This window comes from Lycorma delicatula, chromosome 6, assembly GCF_047948215.1.
Source record: "Lycorma delicatula isolate Av1 chromosome 6, ASM4794821v1, whole genome shotgun sequence".
NCBI classification, from domain to species: Eukaryota; Metazoa; Arthropoda; class Insecta; order Hemiptera; family Fulgoridae; genus Lycorma; species Lycorma delicatula.
The window spans coordinates 110,342,543-110,362,758 of record NC_134460.1 but is presented as its reverse complement, the minus strand read 5'-3'; the positions used below and the strand labels follow the sequence as shown (position 1 = coordinate 110,362,758).

The window sequence follows — 20,216 nt, the reverse complement described above, 5'->3', positions numbered from 1 at the left end:
ATAGTGGTGCTGATCACACAGACAAAGTAGTATTGCATTTACTGGATGAGAAGTTACGAAATGGGCATGCAGTGTACACTGATAATTTTTATAATAGTGTGGGTTTGGCTATGAAATTATTAGAACACAATACATACTGTACTGGAACCCTTCGAGCAGATAGAAAGAATAACCCAAAAGAAGTCATCACTTTAAACCTGAAACGGGGGGAAAATAAATCAATGTTTGGTAATGGCGTTCATGTCAGTAAATGACGGGACAAAAGAAATGTAACATACATTTCTACTGAATTTGGGAATGAAATGAAAATGATCACAAACAAAAGAGGAGTAGAAACTGAGAAGCCAACTGCAATAATAAATTCATGTCTGGGATAGATAGGCAGGACCAAATGATGGCATATTATCCGTGTAGTCGTAAAACCTTACGATGGTACAAGAAACTTTTTATACATGTATTGCAATTAGGTGTTGTAAATGCATATTATCTTCACAACCAGTATATTAAGCCTGGACGATTGTTATGAGTTTTGTTTGGAAATAATCAGAGGGTTGTTGTCATCTCGTACATCAATACCAGTACAACGTAACAGAAAACTGAATCTTATAGAAAAGAGTACCCACCGGATTAGCAAAATCGAAAAAACGGCTAAAGAACAAAAAGGTTGAAAGAATCGAATCGAGTCGGCAGAAAGAAATGCAAGTTGTGCAGAAAGAAAAACGTTAGAAAGCAAACTATTTACGAGTGCAAGATGTGTTTTGGAAATCCAGGTTTATGCATAAACTGTTTTGATGAATATCACAAAATGTTAAGCAAAAATTGATGTGTAATTATTCCATTTTATCCATTTTCATTTTATTGTACTCAATTTAATTCTTTTTCCTTTTTAAACTTAAAATGTCATAATCAAGACACGTTTTCATTATCAGATTAGAAAAGTTATTTTATTATTGTATTTTGTTTTTAATTTAACTTGATTTCTTTTTAATTTTTTAAACTTACAATTTATTAATAAAACCTTTATTTCATTACAAGAATGGAATTTCTTATTTCATTGCCTAAAATTCACACACTCCGATCGGAGTTTTCGGCACCAATTAAAAAAAATCGGTAAAGAATGCCGACCACTCCGATCGGCGTTAAATAAATTTTTATAATTTTTAAATAAATAAATAATGAAAATGACATTTTTAAAGCTCCTACCTTATAATGTAAGATCATTTTAACTAAAAAGTGGTAAAAAACTGAGCGGCATCGGCAGTCATAATCCGCAGTCATCTTTCCGCAGTCAATGTGTTAATTAAAATTTACAATTTTTTCAAAAATGGTGGGCGATAGAAAGATTGACTTCATATTTGTTTTTAGCATAAAAAAACAGAATAAAATCATGTACTGCATGTTAGGAAACAAAAATTATGTTTATCAGTGTAATTAAACATAATAATACTATAACAAATGACCACCCGTATTTCTGCATTAAAATTCTGGATTTATTTACATGAAGAAGGTACAAGAATATACAGATATGTAAATAACATTTATATTGCTATACACTTTTATGCTTAGTATATTGTAAAAATGAATATTGTTACATCTGTTATGTTGTTAACACTAATTTGTAAGATTTTAAATAATACAAAAAAAAATTCCCAATATTCTTAGTGTCAATGATTATAAATATTTAAGTTTGCCTTCCTTGGTTTTGATTAGCTCCATTACAGGATTTTACATAAAAAAACCACAACGTTATTAAGAATGGATTAGAAAAATAACTAATTATGTATCAATTACAATGGATGACAAAAACATGATTCGAATAGTAATTCATATACATTATTTATCATTATCCAATCATCTATTTCATTAAGGAGTTTTTTGTTTACTCTGCTGTAAATAAAACTAGCAGGAATAAGAATTATTAGTTTAGAAGAAATACACATATCTTCTGTAGTCATTTTTTTTAATGCTTTATGATATGTTTTTTATTGTGAAAAAATATACACAGAAGATGTATATTTACATCCTTCAGTCACCATCATATCAACTCAGTTCACCGTGGCACAATTTGATGATGATGATGATGATATGTATGACATGTAACAAACGGTAGTCTTCTACAGATGTGTGGCCATTCCTGGGGCATGTGGTCGACTAACCCAAACAATCAAAGTACACAGGTATCCACTCTTTTAGTTTTTAAATCTGTACAAACACAACTAACTTTTACTAGGATTTGAACCTAAGAACCTTCAACATCGTAAATAGCTGTTAAACAACTGATTTAACACCACCCTGGTGGGCTAAATCTATGTATATATCTCAAATAACAAAAAAATATCCACCACCAACCAGTAACAGAAACCAAAAAAACTAACACCAAAAGTTGACTTTCATGAGATGCCGCTTCATCAATCAATACAAAATTCCAAACTTACATCAAACAACAAATAAATAAATAAAAACTAAAAATTTGGAAACATAAACCCTAATAACGCCAAAACTTGAACAACAAATGGATGATTATCATTCCAGTTAGCAATCAGTTATGTTCAAGTTTTGTCGTTATTAGGGTTGTTTCCTAAATTTTGGTTTTTATTTTTGTTTGATGTATTTTTGGATTTTTGTACTGATTGATGAAGCAGGATCTTATAAAAGTCAACTTTTGGTATTAGGTTTTTGTTACTGTGCTTGCTTGGTGATTTTTTTCCCGTTATTTGAGAATTTGTCATAGTGGTCAGTATGTTGATGATTAATTGAATTTTCGCAAAGTTATATATATGAGTTAAGAAACAAACTGTATGTAATCCAAAATTTAAATATTAGGTAGTAATAATGAATAATGAAAATTTGGGGCTAATGACCATAGCAGCCTATGATTAAAAGAAAACAGTGGGTCACCAATATTCAACTGGACTGCTTAAACCCAGACTAGACAACTTAAAAAAAACTAATATATTATTTGAAAAATTCAAACACTATTCAAATACATCTTCAATAAGATTTTTTTATCGATCTTAATTTTACTGGGTTTTTTAATTTATTTTTTCAATTCATTTAGCAAAAACATATGTGTATTTTGGCCTTTCTAAAACTAATTATAAAAGCAAATTTCTGCACACTGTATTTTTTTTAACCATATTACTGTATCTCTTTTTTCTTACATTGTATGTATGTTCCAAATTTCTTTTTCATTTTACTGAAATACATCTATATATTTTTTTTTTACTGTTGTGATAACCATTAAACATTAGAATGATATGTGCAGTATATATGATAAACCTTTATAAAATTATCCTTTTCAATTATCCAGACTTGGCCTTGTAAAGGTCCATCTGCATAATTGGTGTCCCACTATACGCAAAATCTAATACCCTTACCACTTTATTTTCAACTTTTAAATTTTCTGATTTAATTAAGTCTGTCTGTTCAATTGCTAATGGATCTTTTTCAATATCACCATTACTAACATCAAGCAGTTCCTCTTCCAGTTGTAGTAAATCTTCTTGCTGTAATAAAAAGAAAAACATGAATGCTACAGAGTAAATATATTTATGACTCTTTATATAACTTATAAAATAAAAATTAATATCTCTAAATCGCTTACCACTTACATAAATAGTGCAGCTACAGTTTAATTATTATTATTATTAGGTGACTAATATTCCAGGTTTTGCTAAATGTTAAAAAAAAATGGTGCTACTCATCTTACAGATTTTTCTATAAATTGCAATCTTTTATAATCAAATAACTGTTAAAACTCTTGCGGTAATTCTCAAGATTTTGTGTTTTCTAATCTTTCTGACATTATTGTTAAATACTGCTTCTGGTGAAATTTTTTACTGTAATAAATATGTTACCTTAGAGGTAACATTACCTAAGATTTTGAATTCTAATCTTATATCTCATAAATTCTTACCAGATATAAAAATAAAAATTTTGTAACAATTAAAATTTATTAAATGAGAGTTTGTTTGTAAATTATTTTTTATTTTGTCACGTAATCTAGAAGTTTGTGTATGGAGTATGGAAATTCAATTTTGTAGTACATGAAAAATGCCATGCCTGACTGGAATTTGATATAGAAATTTTGAGGAATTGCAGCTATGTATTGTTGATAGTCATATACCAAAAAAAAGTAATATTTATCTAATGATTCCAAACATGTTTTAAATATGCTAATAAAAATGAAGATACATCTTCTACTTTGTTATGTACTTAGGATTTTGTACTCGTGGGTTTCATGCCCACCTATTTGAATTAACTAAATAAATAAGCTTTAAACATTTACTACACTTACAAAAATTTTAAAACTTATCTAATACCAATTCATTTTATCACCCAGCCCTCTGCTTGAGGCTAAAAATGGAAAATTAGGCCTTAACAACAAAGACAATTGAAAAATGAAAGAATGTCCTTTGAAATATTATTAAACTTCCATGTATCCAACCAAAAAAAAAAAACTCAGCACAGATGATAGGACTTCACCGTCCAATTTATGACTCTAGCAAGCATGACATCTATATGTTGATTCTGTCTAGCGAGTCTGTTACTGCGACACACCTCACATGCGAATCAGCTGATATGATGTTATATCATTAGGTGGTTTACCTAATTTGATTGGTTTCAGCTATTTTCCATAGATCCAGGAAATATTCAAGTTTGAAAATGGATGTAAAGTAATAATAACTAGTTAAACAAGATCTTTATGATGAGTGAAGTTGACACCGTACATATTTCATGAATTAGATGGTATTCAAACGATGAGGATACTGGGGAGTTTAATAGTTTAATGATAAGAAAATTAGCATTTAATTTTACAAAAGCAGCATAATTTATCTGTTCTGAATGCATATATAAAGTTGTTAAAAAAAATTTATTCATATATCATAAACAGATATTGGGTTGTGTATGAGATTTTTCACTCATATTTCTTATTTCTACATGCCAACAATTGTAATTTATTTAAAACAACTTTTAAATCAAAAATCTTTTTGCAAGAACTTAAAATTAATTTAATATATATTCCTAGAATTAAGCTTAACATCAACAAAGCAGTACTTGTTGATAAGATTTCCTGTCTACATCTATACTATTATATAAAGGGAAGAAGTGTTCGTTTGTTTGGGATAAACAAAAAAAAACTAATCAATTGCAACCAAACTTTTTACTTCATGTTTCTCAGCATAACTGTGAAGGATTTTAGATACCTTTTTGATCTAGAAAAAAAAATGAGTATATGTATGTAGTAGTGGAAATTTCCCGGTTATGCACAAACTTTAATGAATTGAATTAATGAACTGTGAGTCCCTATCGCTGTGTGAACTGGGTTTGAACCGAATGATTTGTATCAGTCGTTTGAATAATATTAAAAAAATAATATGAGTAACAATAAATAAATTTAAAAAAATTTCTGTGTAACAATAATGAATGGGCTTCCTGTGGGAACTGCACGAGAAGCTAGTTTGGTAAGGTATACGAGCACCTCATAGGAGGCTAGACCAATCATTACCATCAACTGGTAACAAGCAGGGTGCCCTTGGGGGTGCTGTTTTGGGAGGGGGGATGTGCAATGTGGTACTCTTATAATAGCTCTGTAAACAATCAAACAGTTTTCAAAATTCAAATGGGGTATTTGTCCGTAGGTTAAAAACTAACTTTTGCATGCTCAGGTATACTCTCGATCTAACAGATCAGAACCTTGTGGAGCCTCTGAGTTGGCTCTGAGATTTGCCTGGGCTGACCTGTCCTGAAGGGTCCAGGCTCTGGTTAGACAGCTAGTCTCTTATAAGAGACCTAATATGTGCTTAACCCCTTTCAGCAACCAAGTTACAGGATCATGGAGTTTTTATACAGAAATTAAAAAAAAAAAAAAACGTTTCAATGACTATTTTTGAGTATACACTTTTTATGATGTTATAATACTGTACAAATATAAAACCCTATACATTATCATATTTTTGATACTGTACTATCGATAACTGAAGGCGAGCATTCACAATAAAAACTGAAGGCATTGATAACATTTTGCATCAGGTGACTCTCAGTTTGATTACTTTAGTATTTCTGCATCAGCTTCACAGGGAGCTAACTTCAAATATCTATTGTAATAATATGGTAATATGTTAACTTCTCCAAATGTAAATATAAAATTAAATTTTATTTTATTTTCATTTCATTAATAAAACTATATGTCACAACTGTGATTGATCTGTATCTATATGTATTGATCTGTATTACTAACCTGATAAATATGACAAGTAAATATAATTAACAACCGATTACCCAGAGCTTATTAAAATGAGAACTCTATCAACAAGTTAAAGAAACACATTTCAGACATCACTGAAATTTAAAAACATTTGCCTTCACACATTAATCATTTATCATTCACACACAACTTAAATCTATATAAATGAAATAGAAATAAATAGAATTAAAAACAATTTTTTTATAACAGAACACACTGAAATAGCAAAAAAAAAAAAAAAATATATATATATGTATGTATTTTTGATTAATGATGAATGGTTAATTTTTAAATTTCAGTGATGTCTAAAATGTGTGTAGTTTAACTTGTTGATAGAGTTCTCATTTTAATAAGCTCTGGGTAATCGGTTGTTAATTATATTCACTTGTCATATTTATCAGGTTAGTAATTACAACCTGACCCAATACAGATTAATAACAGTTGTGACACACACACACACACACACACACACACACACACACACACACACACACTCACTCTCTCTCTCTCATGAAATTAACAAGAGACAAAGCATGTTTGTTACAATATCCAATAATTATAAATACTTACATGATCTGGATATTCAATCTCTTCTTCTATCTTCACAGAGTGTAAACAATTAATTTCAAGTTCATCGGTTTTCATGTTAAGATTAAACTGTGGTGAAACTTTATCATTTAATGTGATCTCAGATTCCTTTAAAAATAAGATAAAAGAAAAACCTTACAAAATATGAAACTAATTAATATTCAATAAATAATCTTTTTATTCTGACTGGAACTTAATCATACCATTATATAATTATATCCAGTCAGCATAAATAAATTATTAATGGAAAAACAAATTGTAATATAAAAAAGATGTGATTAAAGTCTATATTAATTGTTTATATAAAACACATGAAATTATGTTAAGGTAAATATTTAAACATAAAAAATCACAAAAAGATAGTTCACAATTTAGAGGGTACTACTGAAAATTATCTTGAGCATATATTTAAATGCATGTTGATCGGAACGTAGATAAATTGTGCCTTTTTTGTAATTAGTATTATTTAAAAATTCATTAACAGAGGAATGTTGTTTCCATTAAAGAGAAGCACAATAAGGCCCTTTCTCGTAAGCTGAAGTATTGTGTCAAGTTATGTGTAAACAGTACTGTTGTCTGGTTCAATTCAAATGGACACTGTTACTTTTTAAGAATAAGTGACACTGTTTTTAGTAAAGATTGCACATTCATAAATATAAGCATAAGGATAGAACAGGATATTTAATTTTCTAAATACAGGTCTACACCATTAATTCTAAATCTTTTTCACTGCCGCCCAAATTGAGAATCAAAAATTTTCTAGCACCCCCAAAATGTTTAAACTTACCATCTGTTAAAAATAATAATTGCAATTGCTGTTTTTAAGTTGCGCTCTTAAAAACAGTATTTAAAAAACCCTTTAATTTCCACATTTATTTGTATCAATACGTTGCTTAGATCGGGAGATATGCAGCATTAAAGACAAAAGTGTCCTTTTCTCTTTGAAGCGGATTATTTTGGTTCAGAAAAAACATTCAGATATAAAAAAAAGGAAATCGCAGCTGAAGTCTTAAGCTTTCAAACAATTTTAATGGAGTATACTGAAAAAATTTTGTTTCCACCTTGCGCTTGATCAAACACGAAGAAAAACTTTCTTCTCACTGATTTTTTTTAAAAATTTGATGATTTTTGAGATCTGAAGTACACTGTCAAAAAGTAGAGTATTCAAGCTTTAATCTTTGTTTTATTCCTCTCTCTAAGCTTCTCGGTTGCAAAGTTAAAGTAGTGTGAATACAATCATTTTTAATCATAAAATATAGGCGTCCCTTTAATTTTTTGTATTAGTATAGTAGGTATTAAAATTTAGTTTTAAATATCAGGAAAAAAAACTTTTGCCTTTATTTTTAATCAGCTGTCACCTTCCTAGACTGCCTGAACGCCCCCAACTTTCTGTAGGCCTTTCACCACCCCTCCTGAAGGCCTCCAGCGCTCACAAGGGGATGTTTATCGTCCACTCTGAGAACGAATGGTCTACACGATTCACTTATAAATACCAGATAATGATCGGACAGCCCGATTTTCTATTTTAAAAATTCAACCTGACTTTGAGGGAGCGCCAAGATTTGATATTAAACTTTATGTAAGAATATATGTAGGCATAATAAACATTTCCTATAAACTGCATACTTTCTGACTAAAAAAAAATCAATTTCTACTATAATAATCATTTTATTGTTATAGTCATTGTTTCATGCTGATCTCCATGGATCTCACACTTTCATCAGGAGGCCATGGGTTCAAATCCAGGTCAATCATGTCACTTTCCGCACACTACAAAATTCATTATCATCTACGAGGAAATGTAAACGGGCATAAACCTGTGGTTACTGTAGAAATAAAGATTAATAAATAGTATATGATTATACCATGCATCTGATAGTCTTATATTTTCGGTAATTTTTTAACTTTGTTAAACTGTGTGTAAATTAGGAACATTTCTCTGAATAACTAATATAAACTATACTCTTCGACATTTTCCTTTTATGAGAACTACATTATAAAGGAAACTCTACAAAAATCTCTTATAAAGATATTTAATCAGCTGTTTAAAAAACTAATAACCTACAGGAAAAATTAAAGAAACTGAAAAATTCAAATATCCAGGGGAGATTAGTAAAGCCAACATCTCTGAAAAAAGCCATTTGTCCAAATCAGTAAAATGGCTAGCCATCAATTAACTAAAAACACCTGCAGTAAAAAGGTAATATCACTCAATGCCAGAACTAAGACTAGAGGTTGGGAGGTGCTTCAGCAGGAACAGTCGCTTAGCGACCATGAAGTGATCTATTTTGAACTGGAGGTCTCATGGTCATGAGGGGGTTGATGTATAAGTAAGAAGAGTGGTTAGTGCGTTGGACATTGAGAGGGTGCAACATATTGTACAAGAGTGTTTAGGTCACCTCAGTGACATTTCACCAGAGGTAATTTTGAAGGCTTCCCATATGGCACTGGAGAAGGCACGAGCAAAGGATAAATGTGTATATTGGTGGTTGCATGAGGTAGCGGCAGCTAGAAGGGCTTGTTTTGGTGTTTTTGGTGCAAGAGGCGTCTGCAGTGAGCAAATTGTAGAGATGCGACGGAGGAGACTGATTTGGCACTGGAAGAATTAAGGAGGTGTCGGAAAGCTTTTAAGAAAGAAATTATGAGCAGTAAGAGAGAGAAGTGGCAGGAGTTATGTGATCACCTCGATAGCGACATATGGGGAGACACCTTCAAGATTGTTAGTAAAAAGTTCAGGAGAGCGTTACCTGAATTGTTGAGGGGGCTACTGGAGGATTGCGTGGAGGTACTGTTCCCCAGGAAGCCGTGTGAGGTATTGGAGGTGGTTGCTATATTTTACATTGATGAGACATGGGTTAATGAAAATCATAAAAATTGGTTTATGAATGAAGTACAAATAACTTACAAGATGGGAGTGCAGTAATAATAGATAACACAACTTATCTCCCTTTTGTGGTACATAAAATTACCACAAAAGCTGGAGGAAAGCTGAAATCAAGCAGTAGCTTTAAGAAAAAGTGGTTGCTTGCAACCGCTTTTACACTTTTTTTTTAAATTACAGCATTCTAATAATATGTATAATGTTTACAGATACGATTTTAATGCCTTTATGTAATCTGTTATTCTTTTTATATAGATGTCTTTGATAGAAATATTGCGAATAATTGTAAAAATAAAAATAAATAGAAATAACAACACCAACAGTATAGTAATAATAATAATACTACTTACAAAAACTAAAATTTGTAATATTAACGATGTATAAAGTAGTCTGACAAAACTGTGTGAAAGGCATTATTAAACCATGTCTGAGTGTTGCTGGTCGTTATAGCAACAAACATGCTGAACTACTAGTTGCAGCTGTACTTTTTGAATGATCTTTTTTAAATCATCCCAACCTCAATTAAAAGCTTAATATTAAATACTTTACTTTCAAAATATCGTCATCTTATTCAAATTGTTTCAATGATTACAATGATGTGTTTTTCCCCATAAAATAATCATTGAAACTAAAGATAGGTTGTCTCGTAAAAAACACTGTACGCTTCAATAATACTAGTTTTGGGCTAAAATCTTAATAATAATTATTGAGAAACAATCATTTAACCTACCCCAGCAAATGCAATTTTTTGCCAAGCTCTTTTGTATGAAAATCACAGTTTGCATAAACAAATTAATACAGTTCCTGAAGAACATGGTTTTTTGGAAGGTAACCTACGCGAACAAACTTGTGTGAATATACAGAAGATACTGGTGATGTACTAAATGATGGTAATTATGTTGATGCAATTTATACTGATTTTCGTTGTGCATTTGATGTAGGTTAATATCAAATTACTTATTAAAAAACTCGCTGCATGTGGATTTAATAATAAATTGTTGTCTTGTATACATTTCTTTTATACAAACAAATACCCTATGTTAAAACCGATAACTTTATCTCTAGTCTATTTATGTTACATGTGGAGTAAAACACGGCATGAGTTGGGTTCTCCAATTTTCATAGTATTTATAAACGATAGTTTATTCATACACTATTCACATTTTTTCTATTTTTTGCAGATGATATGAAATTATTTAAGCTTATTACAAATCTAGTTTATATTCAATTACTTCCGATTGAACTTTGTGCAAAAATGATTTGACTTAAATAGTATTTATATTAACTTAAAATAAATTGATTTCATAGTCAATTTGGAAGCTTTTGCAAATGTTAATATACTGTGCAACTGAATAATACAAAATAATACTGCAATAAAAAGGTATCTTCTATTAAAGATTTTAAGTCACTAAAAATGGTCAATTTTATTAAAGAGATTCTCAACAAATCATAGAAAATATTAACTCTGCAGTTCATACATTTATACAGTACACAATTACGGTTCTGTTGTCTGGCGACCCTTTGCTGACTTGCAATTAAAATTACTAGAAATACAACATAAAATCTTTCTTAGATATGCTGCCTATAAAACTGTCATTCTATGTACTTTACTATATGAAGAAGGATTCGGAAAAGATTATGTGCAGAACAAATCTCAAAACAAATCATAAAACAATAATAAGGGAAAAAATGAAAAGGTATAAAAACTAAGTAATTGTCTTCATAGATTTCAAAAAGGCATACAACTCAATCTATAGAACTTCCTTATTTAACATCCTAGAAGAATTTGGTGTGGATCCCAACATAATTAACAATACTAAACAGACTCTTCCAAACACAAAATCAGAAGTAAAATTCATATGAGAAGTGTCGGAAGAATTAGAAATTAAAACAGAAGTAAGACAACGGAGAGTTCAGCATCAATTCTTTTTATCTGTGACCAACAGAAAGTAATAAAAGATTGGAAAAACAAGATGAAAAACATTGGAACAGACCAGTAAATAAAATTGAGTCTGAAATTGAAAGTAAGTGCTTAGCCCTTGCTGACAACATTACAATTTTTTTGGAGAACCTCAAAAAGGCAGCTGAACAAGTAAAAGGCTTAAAATAATTTGCAGGGAAAATAAGGCTAAAGATTTCTTTGAAAAAGGCAGAATTCACAACCAACCAAGATTTCCCCAAGTCCCTAAAAATGAAATTCGGGTAAAACATTAAAGTTAACAAATTTAAATATATGGGAGAAATAATCCAAATTAATGATTTAGATGAAAAAGGCAATCAAACAAAAGTGAGAAAAATAAAATTAGCCGACCAACTAACAGACGATATTTTGAGCAAAAAGGACATCTCAGTAGATACCAAAATCAGGCACTAAAATACAGTAATCGAACCAGAGGACATGTTTGCTTCAGTTTTTTAGTGGGCAAAAAACATTTTCGTTATGAACGAAACAGATTTTCAACCACATTTACAGAAAAAAAGAATGGAAATCAACAGATTTCAGTGGTTTTAAGTGAAAATGTTAATATTTTTTCAAGGAGGTAGTACAATACAGAATAATGTTCAGAAAACCAGTAAAGATTTCACAGAAAGGTAGAAAAAAGAAACAACATTTGCTCAGAAGAGAGAAGGGAAAAATAAAGCAAAATAATGAAGAACTGTTGGAAAACTGGAATAAACATTTAGAAAGAAATGAATGTAAAGTAAAATATTGCCTCAAACGTACAAAAAAAAAAAATTAAAAAAACTTACATGTTCATGTGATGTATTAGTTTCAGTCGTATGATGTGGGAAAAAAAAGGATATCATTTGTGCTACATTATCCTGTTCAGTCTCTAATTTAATATTTTTATTAAGAGGCACAGCTTCATTACTAAAAGTATTATTTACAGGCCCATTCATTATCTATAAAAAAAAACAAAAATCAAAATAAATATCCATAATAAAAAAAAAAATATATATATCTGTATAAAAATAATGTTGAGTTTTTCATAAACAGCTGTCTTATAACTCCTTAATGATTGTTCTTTGTTTATGTTTTGTGATGGCTTGAATGGGGTTATATTTGATACTGATGCAAGCTTTCTCAATGAAAAAGGTAAGAGAACACAAGAACAGACGAATGATATTAACAGATGACGCCATATATGTGGCTCAAATTAATCTCTCTAAGAGGCCATGTGACATGGCCCTTGGCTCACTGATTCTTTGATAAATACTGATGTACGTGATTTTAATTTTTTTAAATATATTTTTTATGAATTTTTTCTGTTATTGATAAGTTTTCTATTTTTTTTATTTAGTTCCAGATCTAGTTTCTTTTTTTTATCTTATTAAACTAAATTTTTAGTTTTGTTGAAAACAATGTTCCAATGTTTTCAACAATGCACTATACAATGATAACAACGAAGGAGATAATGAATCTAATCTAACTTAATCTAATAACTTAGATATACATGATGAAAAATAACAGCAAAGGTACAGATGCCAAACCCCAAGAAGTGTATTATGCACTTTTCATTAATCATGCATTTTCAATTTCTTAAGGCAATGAGACATCATTATGCAAAACAAAAGATTGAATTTTGAAGGAGAACTGAGCAATCAATAATTATAAAAAAGCTCTAGAGTGAAAAAATGGTATACACCTGATATAAATGTAATGCAAAGATTCTGTGGAATAATTTTGTGGATGGGTGATAGTAAATTGCTGAGGATATAGCAAGTCTGTTGTATTATAACCAAGTTGGTAAGCTAATTTATTGTAACATATTTGAGATTCTTCTGAGAATGTTCCATACGATGAAAGACTGTACAAAATTCAACAACTCATCGACTAGCTTCTCCCAAAGTTTCAAGAAGGTATGAATCCTCAGGAAGAGATGTAAATCGATGAAAAATAATTCTTTTCAGGAGGACAGCTCGTCTTTCATCAAAACTATAAAAAATAAACAAAAAAAAACATCAGCACAGGGTGAAACATTTAAAATTATGCTTTGTCTGTGGCTATATATGGAATATCAAGATATATGCTAGAAAAGAAGTAATTTCAAGCAAAGGAGTTCCATTGGACCATTACTTGATGTTGGATGAACAGTATTTTGAAAACTGGTATACAAGGGTATGGTTGACTTCTTAGTGACTTCATTGTTACACAAATCTTGCTGGTATATTAATGGCTAATCAAAAAGGAAATACAAAACAATTAACAGAAACCAAACTGAAAAAAATTGAAGTAGTTCCAACCCAATATTCAAGTAAAAAAAAAAAAAATATTGAAATGGAAAAATAACAAACATTTGTTAATGATTTCAAAAAAACAGAAGGAAAGGACACCGTGAAATTCAAGGTAGTTATAGATTACAACATTGCGGAAGTACTTATATACACAGTAGATCTGAAAAGTTCCCGAATAAAATTTCTGTATTCGATACAAGTAGCGCCATCTCTCGAACAATCAGGGAAATGTGTAGCATAATGCCTGATGAGCGTGTGTACAAAATTTCATCACGTTTTGTCACTCCAGTCTCGAGTTATATTCGGCCACATATGTTGTGTTCCTGTGACCTTGTGGGAGCTCACAATATGGAATAGAAAAGAGCGATAAAATTTTGTGTTCGATTTCAAAAATCTTTCGTTGAAACTTATTCTATGATACAGCAAGCATTCGGAAAATGAAACCCATCTTGTGCTTCAACATAACATGTGATAGAATCGTTTTAAAAACGGTAGAGAGTCGTTGGATGATGATGAACGAAGTGGAAGGCCGTCAATAGCTGTTCATGATGAAAATACTGCCAAAGTGCGCATGCTCCTGCTCAAACAACCTCATCTTACCCTTCAGGCCATAGCTGAAGTGTTGAACATCGGTAAAGATGCGGCACGTAAAATTTTAACAGGAAAAATGAACTGCTGAAAGGTGTGCTCTCATTTCATTCCATTATTTGTTGATCGCATCTTTGCGTCTTTCTTTCGCTCAAGACTTTGTTGAAATTGCCTATAGTGACCCAAATATTTTGCAAACAATTGTAACTGGGGATGAAAGCTGCTGCTTCATGTATGATCCACAAACAAAGCATGAATCCGCTGCTTGGTTGAGTCCTACAACACAAAGACCGGTGTAAGTCAGGCAACAAAAATCAAGAGTGAGAAAAATGATGATGGCATTCTTGGGCCTGATAAATTTGTCCAAACTGGTCAAACTGTGAACTCTAAATTCTATTTGGAGGTAACAAAACACCTGATGCCTTCGAATCCGGTCCGAATACCGGGATCGGGCAGATGGACTCTCTTGCTTGACAACTCCCTGGTACACATGGCAATAGTTTTAACGCGTTATTACGCCGAAAATAAAATCACCGACTTACCCCTCCGTCACCCCCCCCCCCCCCAAGCAAATTCACACAACTTGGCTCCAGCTGACAATTTTCTGTTCCCGAAACTCCCGAAAGGCCGCTTTTTCGACTACATTCTGGCCACCCAAAGGGCTTGCACCGAGCAGTTAAATAAAGGTGATCCCACAAAGTGATTTCTCCAGAGCGTTTGACGGCCTCTACCGGCACTACAGTAGTATAACTATTGAAGGGTTCTATGTAGAGGGCTGATGTGAGTAAATTCGTTTATCTTTAAATTTGTATTTTTACTTAATTTAGATCGGGAGTTTTTCAGACATACTGTGTAGATTTGTCTGACCAAATGAGCTCATATTCCACCAGCCTTGATGTTCAATCAAGTGATATAAAAAAATCATTTTTGAAATACTGTTTTTGTCAAAAAACATCAATTGTCAGTGCTTGGTTTTCATACAACCCCCCTGTTATCAAAGAACAGAAACTTTCAACGAAAACCCAAATATTTAGGGAAGAATTGACTTTACATTTTTTACGGATGTTTGACAATGATGTGCAAAATTAAGTCAGTCAAGACTCATCTACAAAAGAAACTGCAAGAGTAGATAGGCTGAACAACACTGAAGGTAAGAAGTTAACAGCAAGACAGAGATGCAGTGGCTGCTACAAAATGAAGAGGTAAACAGATGATAGAGAAACATCAGCAAAAACTATCAAAAGGGTGATGACAAAATGTTATGTGTGTGATGCTTTCTCTCATCTTAATTGCTTCATCTGTTGACTGACTTTGTTATCTCATAAAACCTTTGATTGAAACGTTATTGATCATGATTTTGTGTAAAAAAATCTGTATTTAATTATTTATAACAAAATTGATAATTAAATGATAGATATAAAGAATAGAATTGATGAAATGTTATTGTTTTCTGTAAATAGTTTTTTATAACATAGTATGATGTAAGTTATAATAGCAATAGTTAAGAGATGTACATAGGTAGTAGTTTCCTTAAGGGTTATAAATATAACTTTTTTTTTTTAATATAAGAATACTTTGTAAATAATATTAAAATTTATCAAGTGATCCCTCTAAGGCTTACATGGATCGCACAATCAAAAATTAAAGAATATCAGAACAATAACTTTTGAATAATGTGCGTATTTGTTACAATTTTAATAAATATTACATTTAAATGACGTGTTAAAGAAGATAAGTCATGCCCAGATATCGGTTTTATGCATTACCTGATGCTTAACGTAGCACAACAAATATCTACTGGCAGTCAATGTAAATATTACATTTAAATGATGTGTTAAAGAAGATAAGTCTCATGCCCAGATATCGGTTTTATGCATTACCTGATGCTTAACGGAGCACAACAAATATCTACTGGCAGTCAATGTAAATTATACAGAATTTTAATTAAAAATAAAACAGCAAAATTATGTGGAAGCAACTTAGATGCGGTATAATGAATGTTATGAGAGATTTAATCATATAAATTAAGCTAAAAACCTTGTAACAGAATACATTAAAATATTTGCAAATGGTCAATTTCAACTGATGACAATTATGTTACAAAAATGATTCTGATTTTAGAATAAATATTTTTTTTTAACATGCCCACACTAATAAAGGTTACTAAAAACGGGGGAAAATACTAACTAAGAATTAATCAGTTTAAACAAAATTTACAAAATAAATAACACAAGCTTGTTTAGATATATAAACGTCAAAATATGCACAAGTTTATGGAACTTTCATTTATTATATTACTGTGTCATGTTTGTGAAACAGATTCATAATATTGCTGTGTACATCTTTGTTTACTCATATCTAAGTTCGACATTATGTTATACCTTGCTTACCACCATGTAACATATTTCGAATTGTGTGCATATAAAATTTTTAATTCAATAAATAAATTATTAAACTTAAATTAAATCCAGGTGATCCTTAGGTCTCTTAGCACCCCTCAGGAAATGGCAGTACTCGCTTTAGCGATAACCAATTTATTCAATTATCATCAAATCTAACAACAAATTTTATGTTACATATTAAAAGTTAATAAACAAGAGGCAGAACTAATTTTAAGGGGGTATTAATATTTATATACAATCACACTAAGCAGGTGATCTCTCTTTAAGAAATATCTTTGACACTTTCAACATGCAATCCAAATTTAAAATTAATTCCAGGCAGAGCACTGTGTACAAAATGCTTAAAAAAAATACAAAAACCACACGATGATACAGAAAGCGAACCGGAATGTGAAGATATATTTGAGCCTCAATATGTTATAGTCATGTCTGTAAATAAAGCTTGTTCAACACTAGGCATTTCCTCCGATAAAGTTAAAAAATTATCGAAAAGCACAAAGGTACCAATTTCAAAAAATAATGTTACAAAAATAGCAGAGTCGGTTACCAGTAAATTAAACAAATCCTTTCATTTAAATATTTCTACAGAAGAAACCAGTTTAGTCACAAACTGTAATAAAATGTAATAAATGTACACAAACATAAATGTTTAAATGTTTGTTCACAAACTGTATTAAATGTAATATTTAGTCACAAAATTATGCTGATTTAGGTAGGGAATATGAATTAATCATTAAAATAAAAGATAAAATGAAAACAGTTAAATCAATCCAGGAAAAAATTAATATTTTATTACCAAGAAGCTGGAACAATCAAAAAATTCAAAATGAGTTTAGTGTTGGTCAGTATTTAGCCCTTCAATCCAAACAATTAGTTAAAACAAGTGGAATTTTGCCACAAATCGGCAAAAAGAAATCAAGTCACGTAATTGATGAAAATGTTATTAAATGTGACCAACATTTTTACCACAATGATCAGCACAGCTGAATGATGCCAGGCAAGAAGGATTGTGTCTCTGTAAGACAAGCTGACTGGAATTGTACACAGCCTTCAAAGAAAAACATAATTTAAAAATTGGTTTTTCAAAATTTGCTGATTAAGACCTAAATTTTGTGTTCTGCCTTTTCTGGTAAATTATTTTCTCTAAGATGTTGCTGGAATTCAGGCACAAAACATCGTAAAACCACTGGCTAAAAATATCTTGTCATTCAAGCACTTCATTGCGAAAAATATTTCACCGGTAATAAGTCACGATTTATGAGTTTAAAAACTCTCGGGTTTTTGACTTGCCAATAACAGCTAGAGGAAGTCTATATGACAACTACTTGCGATAGAACATACAAGATTAGCGATGCGTTCATTCCTTACTTTGTATCCAGCCTCAGAGCTTCCGGAAAAAGATGCTTAATGTTTTCTAAGGAAGCGCCTTCCAGGACAATTCCATTTCGTTACAGTTATACACCTGCGCATGACTTAAATTATGACTTATTTTTTGAACTGAACTTTCACAGTAGTCTAATACAACCTGACTGTCAGCGCTTAATTTTTCGCCCTCAATTGCAAGCTGGCGAATTCCGTGCCTTAGTTTAAAACTATTTAGCCAACCCTGGCTGGCTTTAAAATCTGGATCGCCATTTAATAGTTCATTCATTTGAAGAACTGCCTCAATTATTAATGAGCCACTTAAAAGTAGACCTTGACTACGATGCTATGCAAACCAAATGTACACTGGTTTGTCAAGTTCAGCATTTTCTGACGTTTTCATTCTCTTTCTGGTTGTTGCATCACCATCAGTAACTTCCATTTTACTCATCAATTGTTCAAATTATAGGCATTTTTTTTTAATATTGTTTACTGATGTATGAGGGATTGCGAACTCCTGTGTGTTTAACGGTACTTTCCACCCTTATACAGGTGTTGAAGAATCAAACTTTTATAACTTCCACATTTGCTAGACATCTTTGCTTCGTAAGTACAGTACACAGTAATAGTACGACACTAGTATGAACAACTGACTTGCATAATGCAAAGTTCACTAGTGTAATGAATTTTAGAAACGAAAAGGAAATGATGTAATTACAGTTCTTTTGATAATAAAGTACTATACTGTGTAAGAAATATGAAAAAAACTGATTAAATAATAGTGCCCAAATGAAAATGTTTATATGAATGAAAGATATGTAAAGTAATTTTATCGGTTCTTTTCTCACACGATTACTGTAATTTATACATAATGCACAATAGGCTAATATAAAAACATCAGTCGCAATTAAGTGAATTTTTATGCTGTAGGACTAACAGATGGTGTACTTTTTATTAGTAATTAGAAATTGAATTTACTTTTGTGTATCACTATTGTACCTCTAAAATAAAAATCACAAATTTTTCCAGAGGGATGACGAATTATTGAACGAGATGAATTTACGGGTAAAGAACAATCGGCGTCCTATTGTATTTATAACCTAATTGAAAACTTCAACAGTCTATTGCAAAACTGTCAACTATCCGCTGTTCTTATTTGTTAGTATCGTAGAATATGAGTATTATTATTTCCAATAAATAGAAAGATAATCACGGAACTTATGCAGTTTGTTCCAACCCAATGTTTTTTTATCATATACGTTATGTATTAATTAGTCGAGGTTAGCGAGCTTAGGTTAAGTTTGGTTAATTTATATCTATAACTATAAACAGCAAACTTTTGGATTATTGTCAATATCGCCCGATATAAAAATTATATTATAAATATAATTTAACAAATTAATCTACGCTCGCTAACTTAGACTAATTAGCACAGTAATGTTTTAAGAAATGATTACATTGTAGAGCAATTAACCGTACGGGATTAGTAATGACAAATTCATCATAAAAAAAAAATCAAACTTAAATTCTATTAATTTATATTAGAACGGTATAAAATTACTTACTTACGTCAGATAAACAAAAGTGAACACCACCAAATAAATAATACTTATATTAGAATATAAACCCCTCCCTCACAACGGTCTTAGACAAACGTTCAACTATTAATGATTGTTCAATATTGCCAACAAATGCAATTGTATACTTCAACGCATACGATATCTCGTTATAATGCTGTATAATAATAATGTTTTTGTTAAGCAAGTAATGCAACACAAAAACGCAGTAGTTATACGTAAAAATTCAAAAAAACATTTTCGTTAATAAATTAAACAGCCAGTAATCATTTTTAATTACTTATACATTTTTGACCATGACGATCGGAGGTGATCATTTAAAAATGCATACTTTT

At 30.8% G+C, this 20,216-nt stretch overlaps 1 protein-coding gene across 1 annotated transcript in view; it reads right to left on the bottom strand.

The window, feature by feature from the left end:
- The window catches only part of LOC142326914 (uncharacterized), a 31,580-nt gene extending 11,601 nt beyond the window's left edge, over positions 1–19,979 (bottom strand). The window contains exons 1-4 of the mRNA XM_075369645.1: positions 19,874–19,979; positions 12,468–12,620; positions 6,818–6,943; positions 3,378–3,506 (exon numbers count right to left, since the gene is read on the bottom strand). Of these exons, the coding sequence (XP_075225760.1) occupies positions 3,378–3,506; positions 6,818–6,943; positions 12,468–12,617 (405 nt within the window). The 5' untranslated portion in view covers positions 12,618–12,620; positions 19,874–19,979. The remainder of the gene's footprint in view (positions 1–3,377; positions 3,507–6,817; positions 6,944–12,467; positions 12,621–19,873) is intronic.
- Positions 19,980–20,216: the final 237 nt, after the last annotated feature.